Source organism: Dermacentor silvarum, chromosome 1 (genome assembly GCF_013339745.2).
Source record: "Dermacentor silvarum isolate Dsil-2018 chromosome 1, BIME_Dsil_1.4, whole genome shotgun sequence".
Lineage (NCBI taxonomy): Eukaryota > Metazoa > Arthropoda > Arachnida > Ixodida > Ixodidae > Dermacentor > Dermacentor silvarum.
This window is the reverse complement of record NC_051154.1, coordinates 321,761,984-321,777,633: the sequence shown is the minus strand read 5'-3', so window position 1 is coordinate 321,777,633 and position 15,650 is coordinate 321,761,984. Positions and strand designations below refer to the sequence as shown.

The 15,650-nt window shown below is 47.9% G+C and overlaps 1 protein-coding gene across 1 annotated transcript in view; it reads right to left on the bottom strand.

The window, feature by feature from the left end:
• Window positions 1-223: 223 nt before the first annotated feature.
• Window positions 224-15,650, bottom strand: part of LOC125942272 (uncharacterized) — a 119,872-nt gene continuing 104,445 nt past the window's right edge. The window contains exons 8-9 of the mRNA XM_049660439.1: window positions 9,288-9,391; window positions 224-535 (exon numbers count right to left, since the gene is read on the bottom strand). Coding sequence (XP_049516396.1) covers window positions 9,294-9,391 — 98 coding nt within the window. The 3' untranslated portion in view covers window positions 224-535; window positions 9,288-9,293. The remainder of the gene's footprint in view (window positions 536-9,287; window positions 9,392-15,650) is intronic.

Sequence of the window (15,650 nt, the reverse complement as noted above, 5' to 3'; positions counted from 1 at the left end):
CCCTCTCGTACGATGCTATAAAAGAGCACTTAATAAAGAGACAAGCCAGTCTTGATGCCCATCCACTGTGTGTCGCCTTGCTCAGGTGCCAACGATACATAGCCCAAATCTAATTGCATATTTGTTTTCAGCTGTGAAAAATACATATTGTGTAAGAATTTCAGTTGGAAATATTGAAAATTAAAAAAAAATTTCAAACCAGTGTCTCCATTTAATAGGCACTTGGCCACACCAAAAACAGAATGATTGGGAGAGACAACACAAAGCTTTAAAAGTTGAACAATGAGTGAATAACAAAGAGTACTACGCTATGCATAAATCACTGCAGCTGATGGCTGCTCATGTGCATGCGCAGTTTGACATGATGATTAAAAATGATGTGATGTAAAGAATGACTTCAGAAGTTTATCCTTTGCACTACTGTTACATCTTAAAAACTGCATTAAGGAAGCTCGTAGGTGTCTGTTCAATCAAACACATCTCCGTCGCCTGTACAGAGCGCTGTGCCCAGGAGCTGCTGAGGGCATCCTGATGCCTGCAAAAAATAAAAAATAAAATAACCCACATGCATTTAAAACCAACACAGGAAATAGATCAAGTCAACCTTAAAAGGACCCTAAAGAGAAGAATGATTTCCCCTGTACAAGTAAATTGCCTTTCTACAATACCAAAAAAGTCCTAGTTAAGCGAATAGGTTTAGTAATGCAGAAAAGACTAAAAAAATAAAGGACAGGTGACAACATCGCCTTGACGTTACTACACCATCTCGCTGTAACATCAAAGATTTTGAGATCTTTGCTAGGGCCTAGTTAATTGTTTATCGGTAAAAGTAGACTACACCACATTCTAAAAGGGCCTGGCAAGCCGGGCAAGACTGAAACTGGCAAGTAACGGGAACTTTACCCTCTTCACTACCAGTGTCTGCACTTGTGGACAATTTTACTAAAGTACACCTAAGCAAAAAGCTGTGAGACAGTAAAGTTGCACACCTTTCTTAGCATGGACCATGGTTTACTCAAGTTCCAAAGCAGGAAGCCACATCTTGGCTGAGGCAGCCGTTGTAAAACATGGCTGCGAGCGCTTTCGCAAATCTTGTTCTCTACCAGTGTCCACATTTGTGAACACTTAGCGCATAAGCTGTTATAGGCTCAATCCAATAGCTGTTTCGGTTGGCAATGTGCACAGCTGCCGGTGTCCATCGCGCAGCTATCGCCAGGAATGAGAAAAAAAAAACAGTTCTTGCCAGGATCGAACCTGGGCCCCCTGCACAGGAGTCAGCTACTCTACGACTGTGCCACGTAGCGTCGATACGTGCACACTTTGCATTGCAGTTGCGTTGTATTGCAGCAGGTGTCACGACATGTAGCAGTTGCATCATATTGTACCACGTGTCAAGCGATGTTATATGTGCACCATTTAGTCTGGATACCTGCGTTTACTCCTCGGTACACGTTATCGCACCTCCTCACAATGTATGAACTGCTGAAGTGAATTGTAGAGCTGCGCATGCGGCTGCAACCAGGCAACATTGGGGTCGGCAGACTGCTGTGCAGAGAGCAGCACAAGCCGCAGCTCATCGTCGATGCTGGGTGGACAGTTTAGTTCGTTCTCATGAATACGATGCAAAGAGACTTCACTGAATGCGAAGACCCGTGCCCCGCTACATGTGCTTTACGACCTACTTTTTGAATAATAAAGCACACCTGAGTAGGTTTTAATAAATGTGTGCAAATTAAAACACTACTTTCCGTGCACTAGCTAATTGCAGTTACCCTGTTCAAGCCATTTACGACAGTCTCCTATGGAGCTGCTCCTCCAGTTTACGCTGCGACTGTGTTGCATGTGCTGCGCAGGCCTGTGACTTTTTTTAAAGCCAAGTACATCTCAGCGAAAAGTTCCGAGGCATTCAAATCATGCTCGTTTGCCAGCCATGCTGCATCATGGTTTATTCTGCTTCTAAAGAAGGGTGTCGAATATCGGCTGAGGCAGGAGACTTAAAAAAAAAGAAAATGGCTGCGAGAAGCTCACAAGATGTCTTCACAACTTGTATTAACATTTGTGGACCTGGCTTGCTGGCTTCAAATACTTATGTCCCCAACTTTTGATCTGTGAGCTCTTGAAATAGAGTGAAATAAAATTAGAAACACAGCTACTCATTCTCTTGCCAACATGTTTTTCGGTAGTGAAGAGGTTAACTAAGCCAATGTGGCTAAAAACAAAAAAAAGTCGCAGTTTCACCCGAAAGGTGAAGCATCAATTGCAATAGCAAATATACTAGTGGAGTATACGTAGTAAGGATAGTAGTTTTATGGGCTGCATAAACTTGGAGACATTCGCTTACTAACTGAACTAACAAGCATGGTGTCAGCGCGCTCAAGCAAACGAATAGATCACACTCGATGACCGCAGACAAACACTGTCAAAACGCTGGCGTGAACAAGAGTAGCAGGAGCAGTGACGAAGGTTCATGTGGTCTATCGCTTCAACGGAAACTGAGCGGCGTAAGCACAGCGCATACAAAGGCCAGAGCCATGTGGAGATCGCTTTCAAGATACGGTGCGTGCGACAGCCCTCAGCCGGGCAAAGTACAAGTATGCCGTTCCTGGCAGAGCATAGAAGCTGTGCACCCTCTCTCCCGCACTGCCTTCCCGCTTTCCTCCTTTCGCATGGGAGATTGAGTCGCCAGTTCCCCTTGCGCCCGGTCACAAGATACGCCAAGGTCACTTGATACGATCAAGTAAGCGATTTGCATTGGGGGTAGAGTCTAGGCAGTGTAGGTGTGTCGGCGGCTCGTAGCTTTTTGCATACTGTGTGTTCTCGGCGCTCAGTTTGCGTTGAAGCGATAGACAGCAGCACGAAGGTCACTTTGCTCGCTGCTGCTGCGTTATTTCCTCAAGCTAGCGTTTGACAGCACGTGTCCGCACTCATCAAGTGTGATGTGTGCATGTTTGCCTGTGTGCGCTGACACCAGGCTTGTTAATATAGTCAATAAGCGAATGTTTACAAGTTTGTACAGACGATAAAACTACTATCCTTAATTTGTATAGCTGTCTACTAATTTACAAATGCAATCGATGCTTCGGCTTTCGGGCGAAACTACGACTTTTTTTTCACATGTAAGAATTAAAATATTATTGTGTGCAGTTAAAAACTGCTCTCTTTTCTTAATTTTTTATGTTTCTCGGCTCTTAAGTTTTTTTTTTTGTTTTTTACGGTCCCGTGACAAACGTATCAGCTGGGTTCTACTGTACTAGCTGCGTTTCCGGAGTAGATAACGTCCGCCGATGAATCACCAATTGACCCTGAAGCCACGAGCCTCAGCAGAAACCACACTTTGCTGTCGAGCTGCCTTGCAAGGCAGACGCCGCGTCGGCGCCATGCGTAGCGCTGTGGCTTAATCGGGATGCACATGCTAGTGCTGTTTTGTCTCCTGTTCGCAACTAAGGTTGAAACTAAGGCTCGCCCTATTATCACGTTGCACGTTTTAATTACCCGGTGGTGCAATTGTCGGCGATAGACGCCGTCAAATCCAACACTGTCTGGCGCAATTTTCGCCGATTGTATCAGGATGGCGCAGTAAATCCCATTTGGCGCACTTTGGCGCAGGAGTGGAATCACTGGCCTTTATACGGAACCTCACTGCAACGACGACGGCAGGAATGCGCTTGGAGTGTCCATATAATTGCCATCGCAAAAAAATACTATGAAAGGTGTGATGTCCCGCTCACGTACCAGTGCTTATTTCGATGTGAAATTTAAAAATGAGACTGACTCATTTTCTTGTGTAATAATCAGCATATTATTGTGCAAACAAAGATAATATAGTTTTCAAAGAATATTTTGCCAGTCATCTGATTTAGTGTTGGTCTACAGTGTCCCTTTCGGTGCTAACCGCATGATGCGAAAAATTTATCAATAAAAAATATGTTTTGACAATAAAGTAAACTGGCACACAGGTTCTGGCCAATATTTTACATGCTTTGACATTACAGTATTAGCAGAGTATCACAATAGAAACTAAAAAAAAGGGCAGCTTGGTAAAGGCATATGATGATGCTGTATTCAAACCAGAATGTACTTCGGCCGCCTTTCTGCTACACTTCTTAGCAGAAAAAACTGTGGCACTAGGTAGTTCACACTGAAAAATGCGCATTGACAGATGTACACAACCATAACAGGCCCACTTGATCAGGTTAAGCATAGCGTCACCGGGGGGGGGGGCATTCTGTAAGTGTCCACCCAGCAGACATGTCCATTTCAACTGCTGCTGAAGTGCTGCGCAGCCGAGCCAACTGGACGAAATGTAGATCTCTACTAGGTGGACACTTACAGAATACCCCCCCCCCCCAGATGTTGCCACAAGTACCGCTTATTAAATTTGCGTGCCAATCTTCCACTGAAACTCTGTAGTGTCTACCGTAATATCCTGAGCAAGCAGCCCCCCTCAAGCAAGTTGAAATTACCGGCAAAGTTAGGGGGGGCGCTATCCCAGAACGCATACCTGCAAACCTCAAGACTCAAATTCGTCAACTCGCGACCTGGGGGGGGGGGGGGGGGAGCACGTGACTTCTGCCGAGGAGTACGACTTCACAAGCACACTTGGAAGTACTGATGGAGTCTAGTACTCTGACGAGGCTTCGAGCACGCCATCACACTTCACAGCCGCTACGGCTACGAAACACCGGAGTCGCACTGCGCCTGATGCAGCAGCACATCGCACAAAACAGGTCATACTCGGGAAAAAAGCCTAGCGAATGTGACAGGCGAGACGACAAGCCACAGCCTCCGATACAGAAATTGTGCCTGCTGCATCCACCTGAAATCGCCATCATCTCTGGGTGTCACTTACGTACAGGTGGGTCTCTATGTTGAGAGTAACGACAACCAGTGACGTCCGGCCATCATCGGGTCGTCCAACGACCCGATGATGAAGGCAACGTCACAGAGTGAAAAATGTCCTTACTCTGCAGACAATAAAGGTTACGGCGCACACCCCCATCTCTATGCGCCCCTATGTAAATGGCGCCCCCGCTCACCAGCAACGGTGTGACTTTATTAGGAATTTTAAAAATAATTTTGCGAATATGACCACTTTTCCGTAAAAATTGAGCGGACATTCGTAAAATCATAAGACGGGTCCAAATTCGTACATTTTAGGGAAAATTCGGAAGAGTTGGCAGGTATGCAGAATGGCATCAAAATTCAAGATGGTGACAACGAAACTTTCCTCCCAGAAAAAAAGTGCACTGGGAATAGAATTAAAATATTATTTAGCATTACCTTATTAACCCAAACATTTGTTAGCACAGTTTATCACTCTCCAGAAATAGCGCATCGACGCTGCACCGGCACGTTGCCGCGAGTGGTGACACTAACACTCGTTATGCAAAATAATGTCTGCTAGAGTAAAGTGACATGTAATGTTCACTTTCTTAAAAACCATGTCCACAGTCAAATGTTTAGCGCTAACGAGAGTTCCAATACAAGTCAAGCTTAGCTGCAGTGCACGACAGCGTACCGCGGCTCAGCCATGCTGGCATTGCAGCTGGCGGTGCCGCAAATATGAGCATGTTTTCTTCTTCGTGTGAAATTATTGCGAGCAGAAGGTAAATCGGCATACCCTTGCCATGTTTGGGGAAACTGGACCCGGGAGATCTACCGACCGGGGGGGGGGGTCAGCAGGTTACAACCCCCCCCCCCCCAATGTCGATATTTCCAAGTACTCCCAGCCAAACTTCATTGCACGTTTATGTACACATATACAAAATGACCATACGAGTATGAACATCAAGGTCTCACTTGTGCAAGCATTTTGTTGTTGCTAATTTTGCCTTCAACAATTATTCAAAATTTAGGTTCTTGGGTTTTACGTCCCACAACCACCATCTGATTATGAGGCGCGCCATAGTGGGGAACCCTGGCTTAATTTCGACCACCTAGGGTTCTTTATCGTGCACCCAATGGGCGGCATACAAGTGTTTTTGCATTTCACCCACAATTAAATGCAGCCGCCATGGCCGATATTTGATCCCGCGAACTCTTGCTTAGCAGCACAATGCCAAGAGAGAAAGAAAGGGAAAGAAAGACAAGGAGGTTAGCCAGTGTAAATACCGGCTGGCTACCCTGTGCCAGCCAGTATTATGTCACTAAGCAACCACGGAACATGTTGAGAAATGCTTCAGATAATGATTGATTGTAAGAAATTCCATTTCTTTTACATTTTGCCAGGTTGATGTTTCCCAGCGTCTTGGACGAGCGGCACTGTGTCCTCATATTTTTCACAATGTTAAATTGCCACTCGCACTCTGCATTGCTCTGTGTTATTAACAAATTACCGAGCATCACTTCGGCCGAGCACTACATTCAAAATACTTGAAGATACTTTGTGCGCTAGCACTCCTTGCTTTTAAACCCATGACTGACCATAGGCCTACGCAATGCCAGAGCGGCTGACACCGAGAAGAACGATGGAGTCTAGTGTTGCTAGTTGTAGGCAGCTTTCGCTGGCTAAGAGACTAGGACCACTAGGGCACCAAACAACCCCGTCAGCGTAAGGAGCGGCTGTGCGGTTAACAAAATAGCGCATGTATAGGGTTCCATACTACTTTCTTAACAATTTTTTGCGCGATGAACTTCCAGCTAGATTATTTGATTTTTATTTATTTACATCATACTGCAGCCTGTGTGGCCTGCAGTATGATGCAAATGATGGATTAGATTGGGTTGGATTTTTTTGCCAATGTGGCCTAACAGAGCGCTAGATGCAGGAACGGGACACAACAGCAGTTTCCGGGAGATTTTCCTGTCAACCGTACAACCAGAAGAAGTGGTCCAAATCCGGGAGACTTGGCAGGTATGAATCGGCAACAATGGTAACAAAACATTGCTGCTTGGGAGCGTCGGCAGTTCGTTCTGAAGCGCTGTCTGCTACATATTCGAAGTGAACCGACAAAGGCCTAGCGACGATATTGGTAGCGAGTGATCAGCGGCAGTGAAGCTGCCAAGGATACCAGAGCATAGCTGTGACCATTCCTCACTGAGTGGTCAAGTCACTGTGCTGCAGGGAAATCCTCTGTACTGTGTGACAGGCAGATCTCACCGGCCACAGTTTGCCCTGATGCGCACGTGTGCGCACCAGGGCAAACTGGCCACCCTAGCTATTCCGACAGCAGCAACAGTCGGGAGTGGCCGTGGGCGCGCCAGCCACTTGCAGGAAGTGCCAAAAAGTCCCGTGTTATAAGCACGAAAATTAGATTGTGCAGGAGGCGCCGTCGCGTGCTGTGCGGAATGTAAATGGCTGCACTCATTTTCGGAGAACGAATCCGCTCGCTGTTTGCGGCCACTGCCAGAGCGCACATGCCAAAGCCGTTCTGGCGCAGCGTGGCGCAATTTCGGTCAATTAATTCTGTTTGGTGCAGAAATTTGCATTTGTATCAAAATGGTGCAATTGGCATAGAAGTCCCACCCCAAAAGTCTGAAATTAGCACTGTGAGAGAGAACAGACTGCAATCATGCATGCTGATGAATGAGAAAGAAATGAAAAAGTAAGGTCGTGGCACATTAGACTTCTGTGTTGTGTTGTGTGGTGAGCAAAACATGGTTGCCGTGAAGTGGTTTGACAACAAGCCAGTGACACTCACTTTTAATTGTGTTGGCGTTGAACCAATAACAATCGGAAAAAGATGGGACAAAAAGCAGAAGACGCACATCCCAGTTGAGTGCCCTGCTATTGTGCCAATGTACATGTCAATGGGTGGTGTTGACCTCCTAGACAAGATGTGCTACAGTTATCGCTTCCCAATGCAGGCAAAGCAATGGTACATGTACATCTTCTGGTACACCGTCAAAGTGGCCGCATTGAATGCATGGTTTCTGCATAAACGTCATGCACAACAGCAAGGCAATAGTACAATGCCTCTGTGTAGCTTTCTCTCTGAGCTTGCGACGGCATTGGTACTTTATAGAAAGCGTGCACCTGGACGACCATCTAAGGAAAATCTCCCGCTCGTGAAGAAGGTCCTCAGTGCAGTACCACAAGACGTCCGAAAAGGATGGAACAAAGCATTGGCCACATAGGAACGAGCGCAGAACCAGGTGCAAAGCATGCAAAGGGGGCTACACCTCTATTTCTTGATCAAAGTGCCAGGTGTACCTGTGCCTGAACAAAGACCGTAATTGTTTTACCCATTTCCACCAGGCTTAGAACACCTAATGACAATCCAGTTTGGATCATTCTTTCGTTCTTGCAATCGAAAAAAAAAAATTGTGTAACCTCAGCTAACCTTTAGCTCTCCTTGTACATTACGTTCCATTACTGCGCAGTGTTGCATATGTGCAACAAGCTGTAATTTCTAATAAAAACTGTTTGTGACTATATTTATGACGTCTGTATCTTTATTTGCATTTTAAATGCAAGCATACCACTTGTCTTCCCGTTTTCTTTGCGTTTTCTGGGACTGGGAATTACTAGGTTAATAGACGCTTGCAAAGAGCACGAGGAAATGAGACACAGTGCGACCGCCAACCACAACATCAGAGCCTTCAGACACTACACAAAGCTTTGCCAAGCACAGCCACCCAATTGTAGCCATTTTTGCCCTAATGTGAATCAACGATGGTGTGGCAGCATGGGACAGTTTTTCAATAAACTGCTGTCTTCATTGTAAGTTAGCAAAATTCTGGCTATAATGGAAAAACAACCCCCAAACAAAATCTATCGATCTTTCTAGACTAAGCACCCAGAAGAAGCTGCACCAAACCCTGAGGATGAATGCAAAGAAAGCAATAATAACATAACTGCGAGTCGGCCTAGTTGGAACAGATTCATTTTCTTAAATTTTTGCGCGCAAACAAACAGGGACGAAGAAAAGGAGACACAAGGACGAGCGCTTGGGTAAGCGCTCGTCCTTGTGTCTCCTTTTCTTCGTCCCTGTTTGTTTGCGCGCAATAATAACCTTATAATAAATTACACGCTTTATGCGGAGTGCTTAAATGTGTCACTTAATGATCAGGCGGACCTACCCCAACGACTTAGTACATTTGTACATTATCATCAAAATTGTTTCAGGACCCCTTTAAAGTCATCGCCACAAATCTTAAAATTTTTCCTCTTTTTCTGGGTTTTCATGCCTTAGTGATAAGAGTGACTTTTTAGGTATTGTGGAAGGGTAAGCTACTCACACAGCTCATTATTTTTCACTTTAGTGTCCCTGTAAAAGATCTAATCGTGAAAGGTGTGAAAGAGCCATGAAAGAGCCATTCAGCATCCAGATGCACAGGCAACTCACCACTCATCAGTCGCGGGGAAGAGGACGCCCACGTCCAAGGCCCATGAGCTTCATCCGCGACTGTACTTCCGCTTCCAAGTCGCCCTTGCTTGCTTGAGCAGCTTCTGTTCACATGGAAAGGGGGATGGATCGGAGAACATATTGTCACGTTTAATCAACAGGCGACTTCCAAAAGATGCCGTTTAGGTAAGTCCGAGTCGCTAAAGGGGCAGCACAGCACCGACAAAAAGACCAAGGTGCTAGCTCGTGAACAAGACTGTCCTGGTCTTCTTCTGGGAGCATGTGGCACAAGTGCGTGGCATTACCCCTCCTCCCAGAAGAGCATCGAGTCAATGCTAAACAAAACATGAACGGGCAGAAAGACTTGTCCCAGGAGAAACGTAATGGTCCCGAAACCACAACTACTAGGGTGTGCGATATGGGTTTAACCGCACTACGTGCACAATCTCAGGCCGCGGTTGTCGGCGTCGTGCTGGCTGGGTGCCGTCCGGAAGAACTTCATAATTGAGGTCACTCACTCGCCGAAGTACCGACTGAGAAGTTTTTCCGAAAGGCCTTTACGGCAGACGGGGTCCAAACTAGCACTTGGTCACCTGGTTGGTACTCAACTTGTCGGTGGCGGAGGTTGTAGTGTCGCGCGTCAATAGTTGTAGTGTCGCGCGTCAATACACTGTTGTTTCCTGATGTTCACGCGAGCTAGTTGGCGTGCTTCCTCGACACGTTGCACGAAACGCTGTGTCTTCATCAAGATTGTCAGAATGGTCACATGGTAACATGGCTTCTAACATCATCTGCACTTCACGACGGTAAGCAAGAGCAAACGGCGTGAGCGTGTGGTCTCGTGTGTAGCGGTGTTGTATGCGAACGTTACGTACGGTAGTACCTCGTCCCACGTCTTATGCTGCACATCTATGTACATCGACAGCATGTCGGTCATTGTTTTGTTAAGCCTTTCGGTCAAGCCATTTGCTTGAGGGTTATAGGCAGTCGTCTTTCGGTGTGTGGTGAAGCTGAAGAACTTCTTCAAGCAGCCTTGCCGTAAACGCCGCTCCTCGATCTGTGATGACACAGGATGGGGTGCCATCCTGTGCCATCCATTCTGTACGAAAAACTGTGCAATCTCAGAAGCTGTGCCTTTAGGAAGAGCCTTTGTTTCAGCGTAGCAGGTTAAATAGTCTGTAGCGATGATTATCCACTTTTTTCCGGAAGTAGACAATGGAAACGGGCAGAGGAGGTCCAGGCCGACTTGATCAAAGGGCCCTCGAGGAGGCTCGATTGGATTCAGCAATCCCGCAGGCTTCACATTCGTTGACTTTCAGCAATTGCATTCACGGCAGGCTTGGACGTATTGTTTAACACAAGTGGCGAGTTTCGGCCCGTAGTACGATTTCCGTACCCTGGCAAGGGTTCGAGTGAAACCCAAGTGGCCAGACGCAGGCTCGTCGTGGCATGCGAACAGGATTTCATCACGAAGCTCTGCGGGTAGGACTAAAAGATAGGTGTTGTTGCTGGCAGCAGAATTCTTGCAAAGGACGCCCTGTCGTGAACAAAATGACGACAAACCGCGAGTAATTTGCGGGGGCAGAGTGACGTTGTGGCCTTCTAGATGTTTAATTATAAGGCGCAATTCACAGTCTGCTCGCTGCCTTGTCGATACGTCTGCCCTCCTTATGGCGCCGAGAAAAGAGCTGTCTTAGATTTGCTGATCAGCAGGTTCAACAGGTGCGCGCGACAATGTGTCAGCATCGTCATGTGTGTGGCCTGACTTGTACACGATGGTCACGTCGTATTCCTGCAGGCGAAGGCTCCACCATGCCAGTCATCCAGAAGGGTCTCTTAGGTTTGCCAGCCAGCATAAGGAGTGATGATCCGCCACAACTTTGAATGGGCGGCCATAGAGGTAAGGTCGAAACTTGGTAAGTGCCCATACGACGGCAAGACACTCTTTCTCCGTGGTACTGTAATTGGACTCGGGTTGTGATAGGGTGCGACTGGCGTAAGCTATGACCCTTTCTTCATTCTCCTGCCGCTGTACGAGCACCGCACCCAGACCGACGTTACGGGCGTCGGTATGAATTTCTGTTTCTGCGTCCTCGTCGAAATGTCCAAGAACCGGGGGTGATGCCAGGCGATGTCGAAGCTCGGGGAAAGCTGCTTCTGTTTAGAGCTCCAGATGAACGGCGTGTCATCTCTAGTCAGACGAGTAAGTGGAGCAGTAATTTTAGAAAAAATGCGTATAAAGCGCCAGTTATATGGGTACAATCCCAGGAAGCGTCGAACGCTTTTCTTGTCTGTAGGAGTCGGAAGAGCAGCTACAGTGGCAGTTTTCTCGGGATCGGGATGGATGCCTTCCGCGCTCAAGACATGCCCAAGAAACTTCAATTCTTCATAACCGAAGTGACATTTCTTAGGCTTTAACATGAGGTTAGCCAATCGGATTGCCTCGAGCACTTGCCACAGTCGCTTAAGATATCTGGAGAAGCTGCCTCAAAATACGACCACATCATCCAGGTAGACGAGACAGGTTTGCCATTTTAGGTCAGCGAGCACCATGTCCATCATCCGTTGTAAGGTTGCCGGAGCAGAGCACAGTCCGAACAGAAGTACTTGGAACTCGTAAAGTCCATCCGGAGTGCCAAAGGCTGTTTTCTCCCGGTCACGCTCGTCTACCTCAATTTGCCAGTACCCACTTTTCATGTCAAGGGAGGAAAAATACTTGGCTCGCCGTAGCCGGTCAAGTCATCTATGCGCGGCAACAGATAAACGTCCTTCCTTGTGACGTTGTTGAGTTTTCTGTATGCAACACAGAAGCGGAGAGTGCCATCCTTCTTCTTTACCAGGACAACCGGTGACGACCACGGACTGTTTAAAGGCTGGATGACGCCATCGTCAATCATTTCCTTGACTTGTCGTTGAATTGCTTCTCGTTCTTTCCGCGAAACATGACATGGCTGCTGGTGAATAGGACGTGCATCGTTGTAAGTAATTATCCTATGCTGCGTGATTGGCGTCTGACTGACTTTCGACGATCGAGCAAAGCAGTCCTTCAATTCATGCAACAGTCCCCACAGTGCCACCTTATTGTCCTCCGACAGCTCGTTATTGATGTCGATATCTGGGATGCATTCTTTATCGCTGTCGCTTTCTCCATAAGCGAAACACTCAATGACGTCCTCCCAGGCTTCAGCGTAAGCGACGGCAGTGCCCCGGAAGAGGTGTCAGTGCTCATTTGTGAAATTGGTGATCAAGAGGTCAGCTTGGCCATCCCTAACGTCAATGATTCCTCGAGCCACGCTAATTTCGAGGGTAAGTAGAAGGGAGACGTTGCACTCTGCAAGGACTTCGCCTTTTTGTATGCCCTCGGACGTTACCGGAATCATGACACTAGCATGCGGTGGTATCGTGACACTGTCGTCGGAAATTCGAAGAGCGGCTGTGCGGCGGCTGGCGTCTCGTGTCATCGCTTTCTTTGTAGAGAACGAGATACAGCGTCAGCGGAGGTCGATGATGGCACCATACTCTCGAAGAAAGTCTATTCCGAGTATTAATTCACGGGAGCATTCTCGGAGAACAAGGGAGCTGATCGGAAACGTAGAATTTTGAATTTGCACCCAAGAAGTGCACACACCAAGCGGTTCGAAGACATGTCCGCCAGCTGTCCGTACATGCGTCCCTGTCGAAGGCATAACAACTTTCTTTAAATGGCTTGACAGTTTTCCGCTGATAATCGAACAGTCAGCGCCAGTGTCGATTAAGGCAGTAACATTGCGACCGTCGATCAGCACAGGTATGTTCATGGAAAAGTCTCCAGCCTGGGACACTGGCGTCGTCAAGTCTCGGTCGGTCTGAGGTCGCTTCGATTGGAGGTCTTCGGTACGTCCAGTATCAGCAGCCTTGCCTCGAAAGGTCGCTGACGTCAGTTTTCCAGGCGAGGGCTCGGAGATCGTCCTTGCGACATCCACCTTGCACCTCCCGAGTAGCATGGTCGTGGTGATGGCGATCGCGACTGGCGCCTTGATGATGGTGGCACACGCTGTCGGGCGATAAAATCTTCAATCTCGGGTGGCCGTTGTCCGAAACGAAGTCGGGGTGAATTGGACAGGAAACCCCTGGAGTCCAAGGCGGCGGTACTGGCACTCTCGGTATGAATGACCCGCCTCACCACAGTGGTAACAGAGCGGTCGTCTGTCGGGCATGCGCCAAATGTCTGATTTACGTGCGGATGGCCGAGCCTCTCAAAAATAAGGAGCCGCCTGCGCTGACAGAAGCGTCGCATACGGAGTGACGGCAGGTAGGGGCACTGGTGCCAGGATATGGGGCCTGAATGCGTCAGCATAAGTCGCATGCTGGTAATCGCTCATGGTAGGAGGTGTCGCTGGCGACGGGGCGGTGCCTCTTAAAACGTCAGCGTAGGTTGTGCATCGAGGTTCACTTGATGTTGTGAAGGCCTCAACTGGTGGAGCGGCCTGAAGAGCTGCTTCGTAACGTGGTGCACCAAGAGCATGCTGCACTTCGTCACGCACGACGCTAGCAATGAAGTTGGCTGAAGGCTGCTGCGTCTGATGCAGGTGTCGCAGCTCGTTGCAGACTACCGCTCGGATAATCTTGCGAAGCGACTCGACGTCGGTCGTGAGAGCTCCTAGGCCAATTGTAGCAGAGGAGAGACTCACTTGCCGATTGTATTGGTGTGAGCGCTGGTGCAGGGCCTTCTCCATGGCAACGGCGTCAGTGAGAAACTCCGCAACCGTTTTGGGTGGAGTAAGAACAAGTCCACCAAAAAGCTGCTCCTTCACTCCGCGCATCAAGTGACGCAGCTTCTTGTCTTCCGACATGGTAGGGTCCGCTCACCTGAAGAGACGCACCATGTCTTCCACGTACATAGCCACATTCTCGTTGGGTTTCTGAATGCGAGACTGGAGGGCCCATTCTGCTCGTTCTTGGCGATCGGAGCTGGCGTAGGTGTCCAAGAGCCTGCAACAGAACTCACGCCATGTTGTCAGGACGCCTTCGCGGTTCTGGAACCACGTGCGAGCACCATCCAAAAGACAGAAATAAACGTTTTTGAGCTTCGCCTTGTCGGCCCATCCTTTGAACTCTGTAACGCGCTCGAAGTCTGCTAGCCAGTCTTCCATGTCTTCTAGAAGGTCGCCATGGAATGGACTTGGCACACGCGGTTTTTGCAGCGTGTAATGAGGAGGTACCGGAGTAGCCGTCGCAGGGTTAATCAAGGTAGTAGCGGATGTAGCATCCATACCTGCTGACGTTGTCGTTGTCCTGTCAGGTAAAGGCTCAAACTCAGGGGCCAATCCCTGGATTCTCTGGCTCACACGGTGTACTGGCGTGAGCTCCGGTATCGGTCTAACGTTCCTACTGCTGGGAGGGGTCTGTTGCATGGGTCGAGAACACCCAGCACCTCCACCAGAGAAATGTCATGTTTAATGAACAGGCGACTTCTAAATAAGAGGCCATTTAGGTAAGTCTGAGTCGCCAAAGGGGCAGTGCAGCACCGACAAAAAGACCAAGGCGCTAGCTCGTGAACAAGACTGTCCTTGTCTTCTTCTGGGAGCATGTGGCACAAGCGCGTGGCAATATTGAAGTGCATTAGGTTTTCTCACCTTTCCTTTTGTGCATCACTGTGGTCAAAACAGTCACATGAAGCCAACAGAAAATGAAGCCGAGAAAAAGCCACAAATAAAATTGCCAGCAGTTGAGCTCCCTTATAACGAAGTCCCATCCGGCAAGAAAATACCTCCTTTATAGTATCCAATATTTGTTATAAGCATCTGTTCGCTATACACAGATACCACTGAGAAAAAAAAAGCTGGCAGATCCCCCGTCCTGTGGGAATCAATGTTCTGCGAAGCAGTGTGTGGGGAGAGCCTACCATGGTAATGAAATGACCATGAGAGCACTAAGACGTAGCCGATTCTTCCGTAACCTACATGACACGCATCTCATGACATTCATGTCACGAGTCCTCAGGAGTCCCTTTAGCTACACCTAAGAGACCTTAAGGCGAAAGCCTTAGTCCTGGTCATGACTGACTTCTACCACAATCGTTTCGTGTTTCCTTCACTTACTGCCCACGTCCAAACCCATTTCAGTGGTTTTTGATTATTATTCTTTTTTCACTGAGTCATTGTCATTTTTGTCAATCATGCCCATGATTATGACTTCAACCACCGTCCTTTAGTGTTTCCTCCACTTAGCACCCCCGTCCGAACCCATTTCAGAGATTTTTGAGTGTTAACATTGTGTTAATATTGAGTGTTAATATTGTCTGTGTCGTAGACGGCATCATAACCTTCTGCAGGCAGTGGCGTAAATGGGCGCTCATAATAGACAAGTGGGCACCAGTGTCGA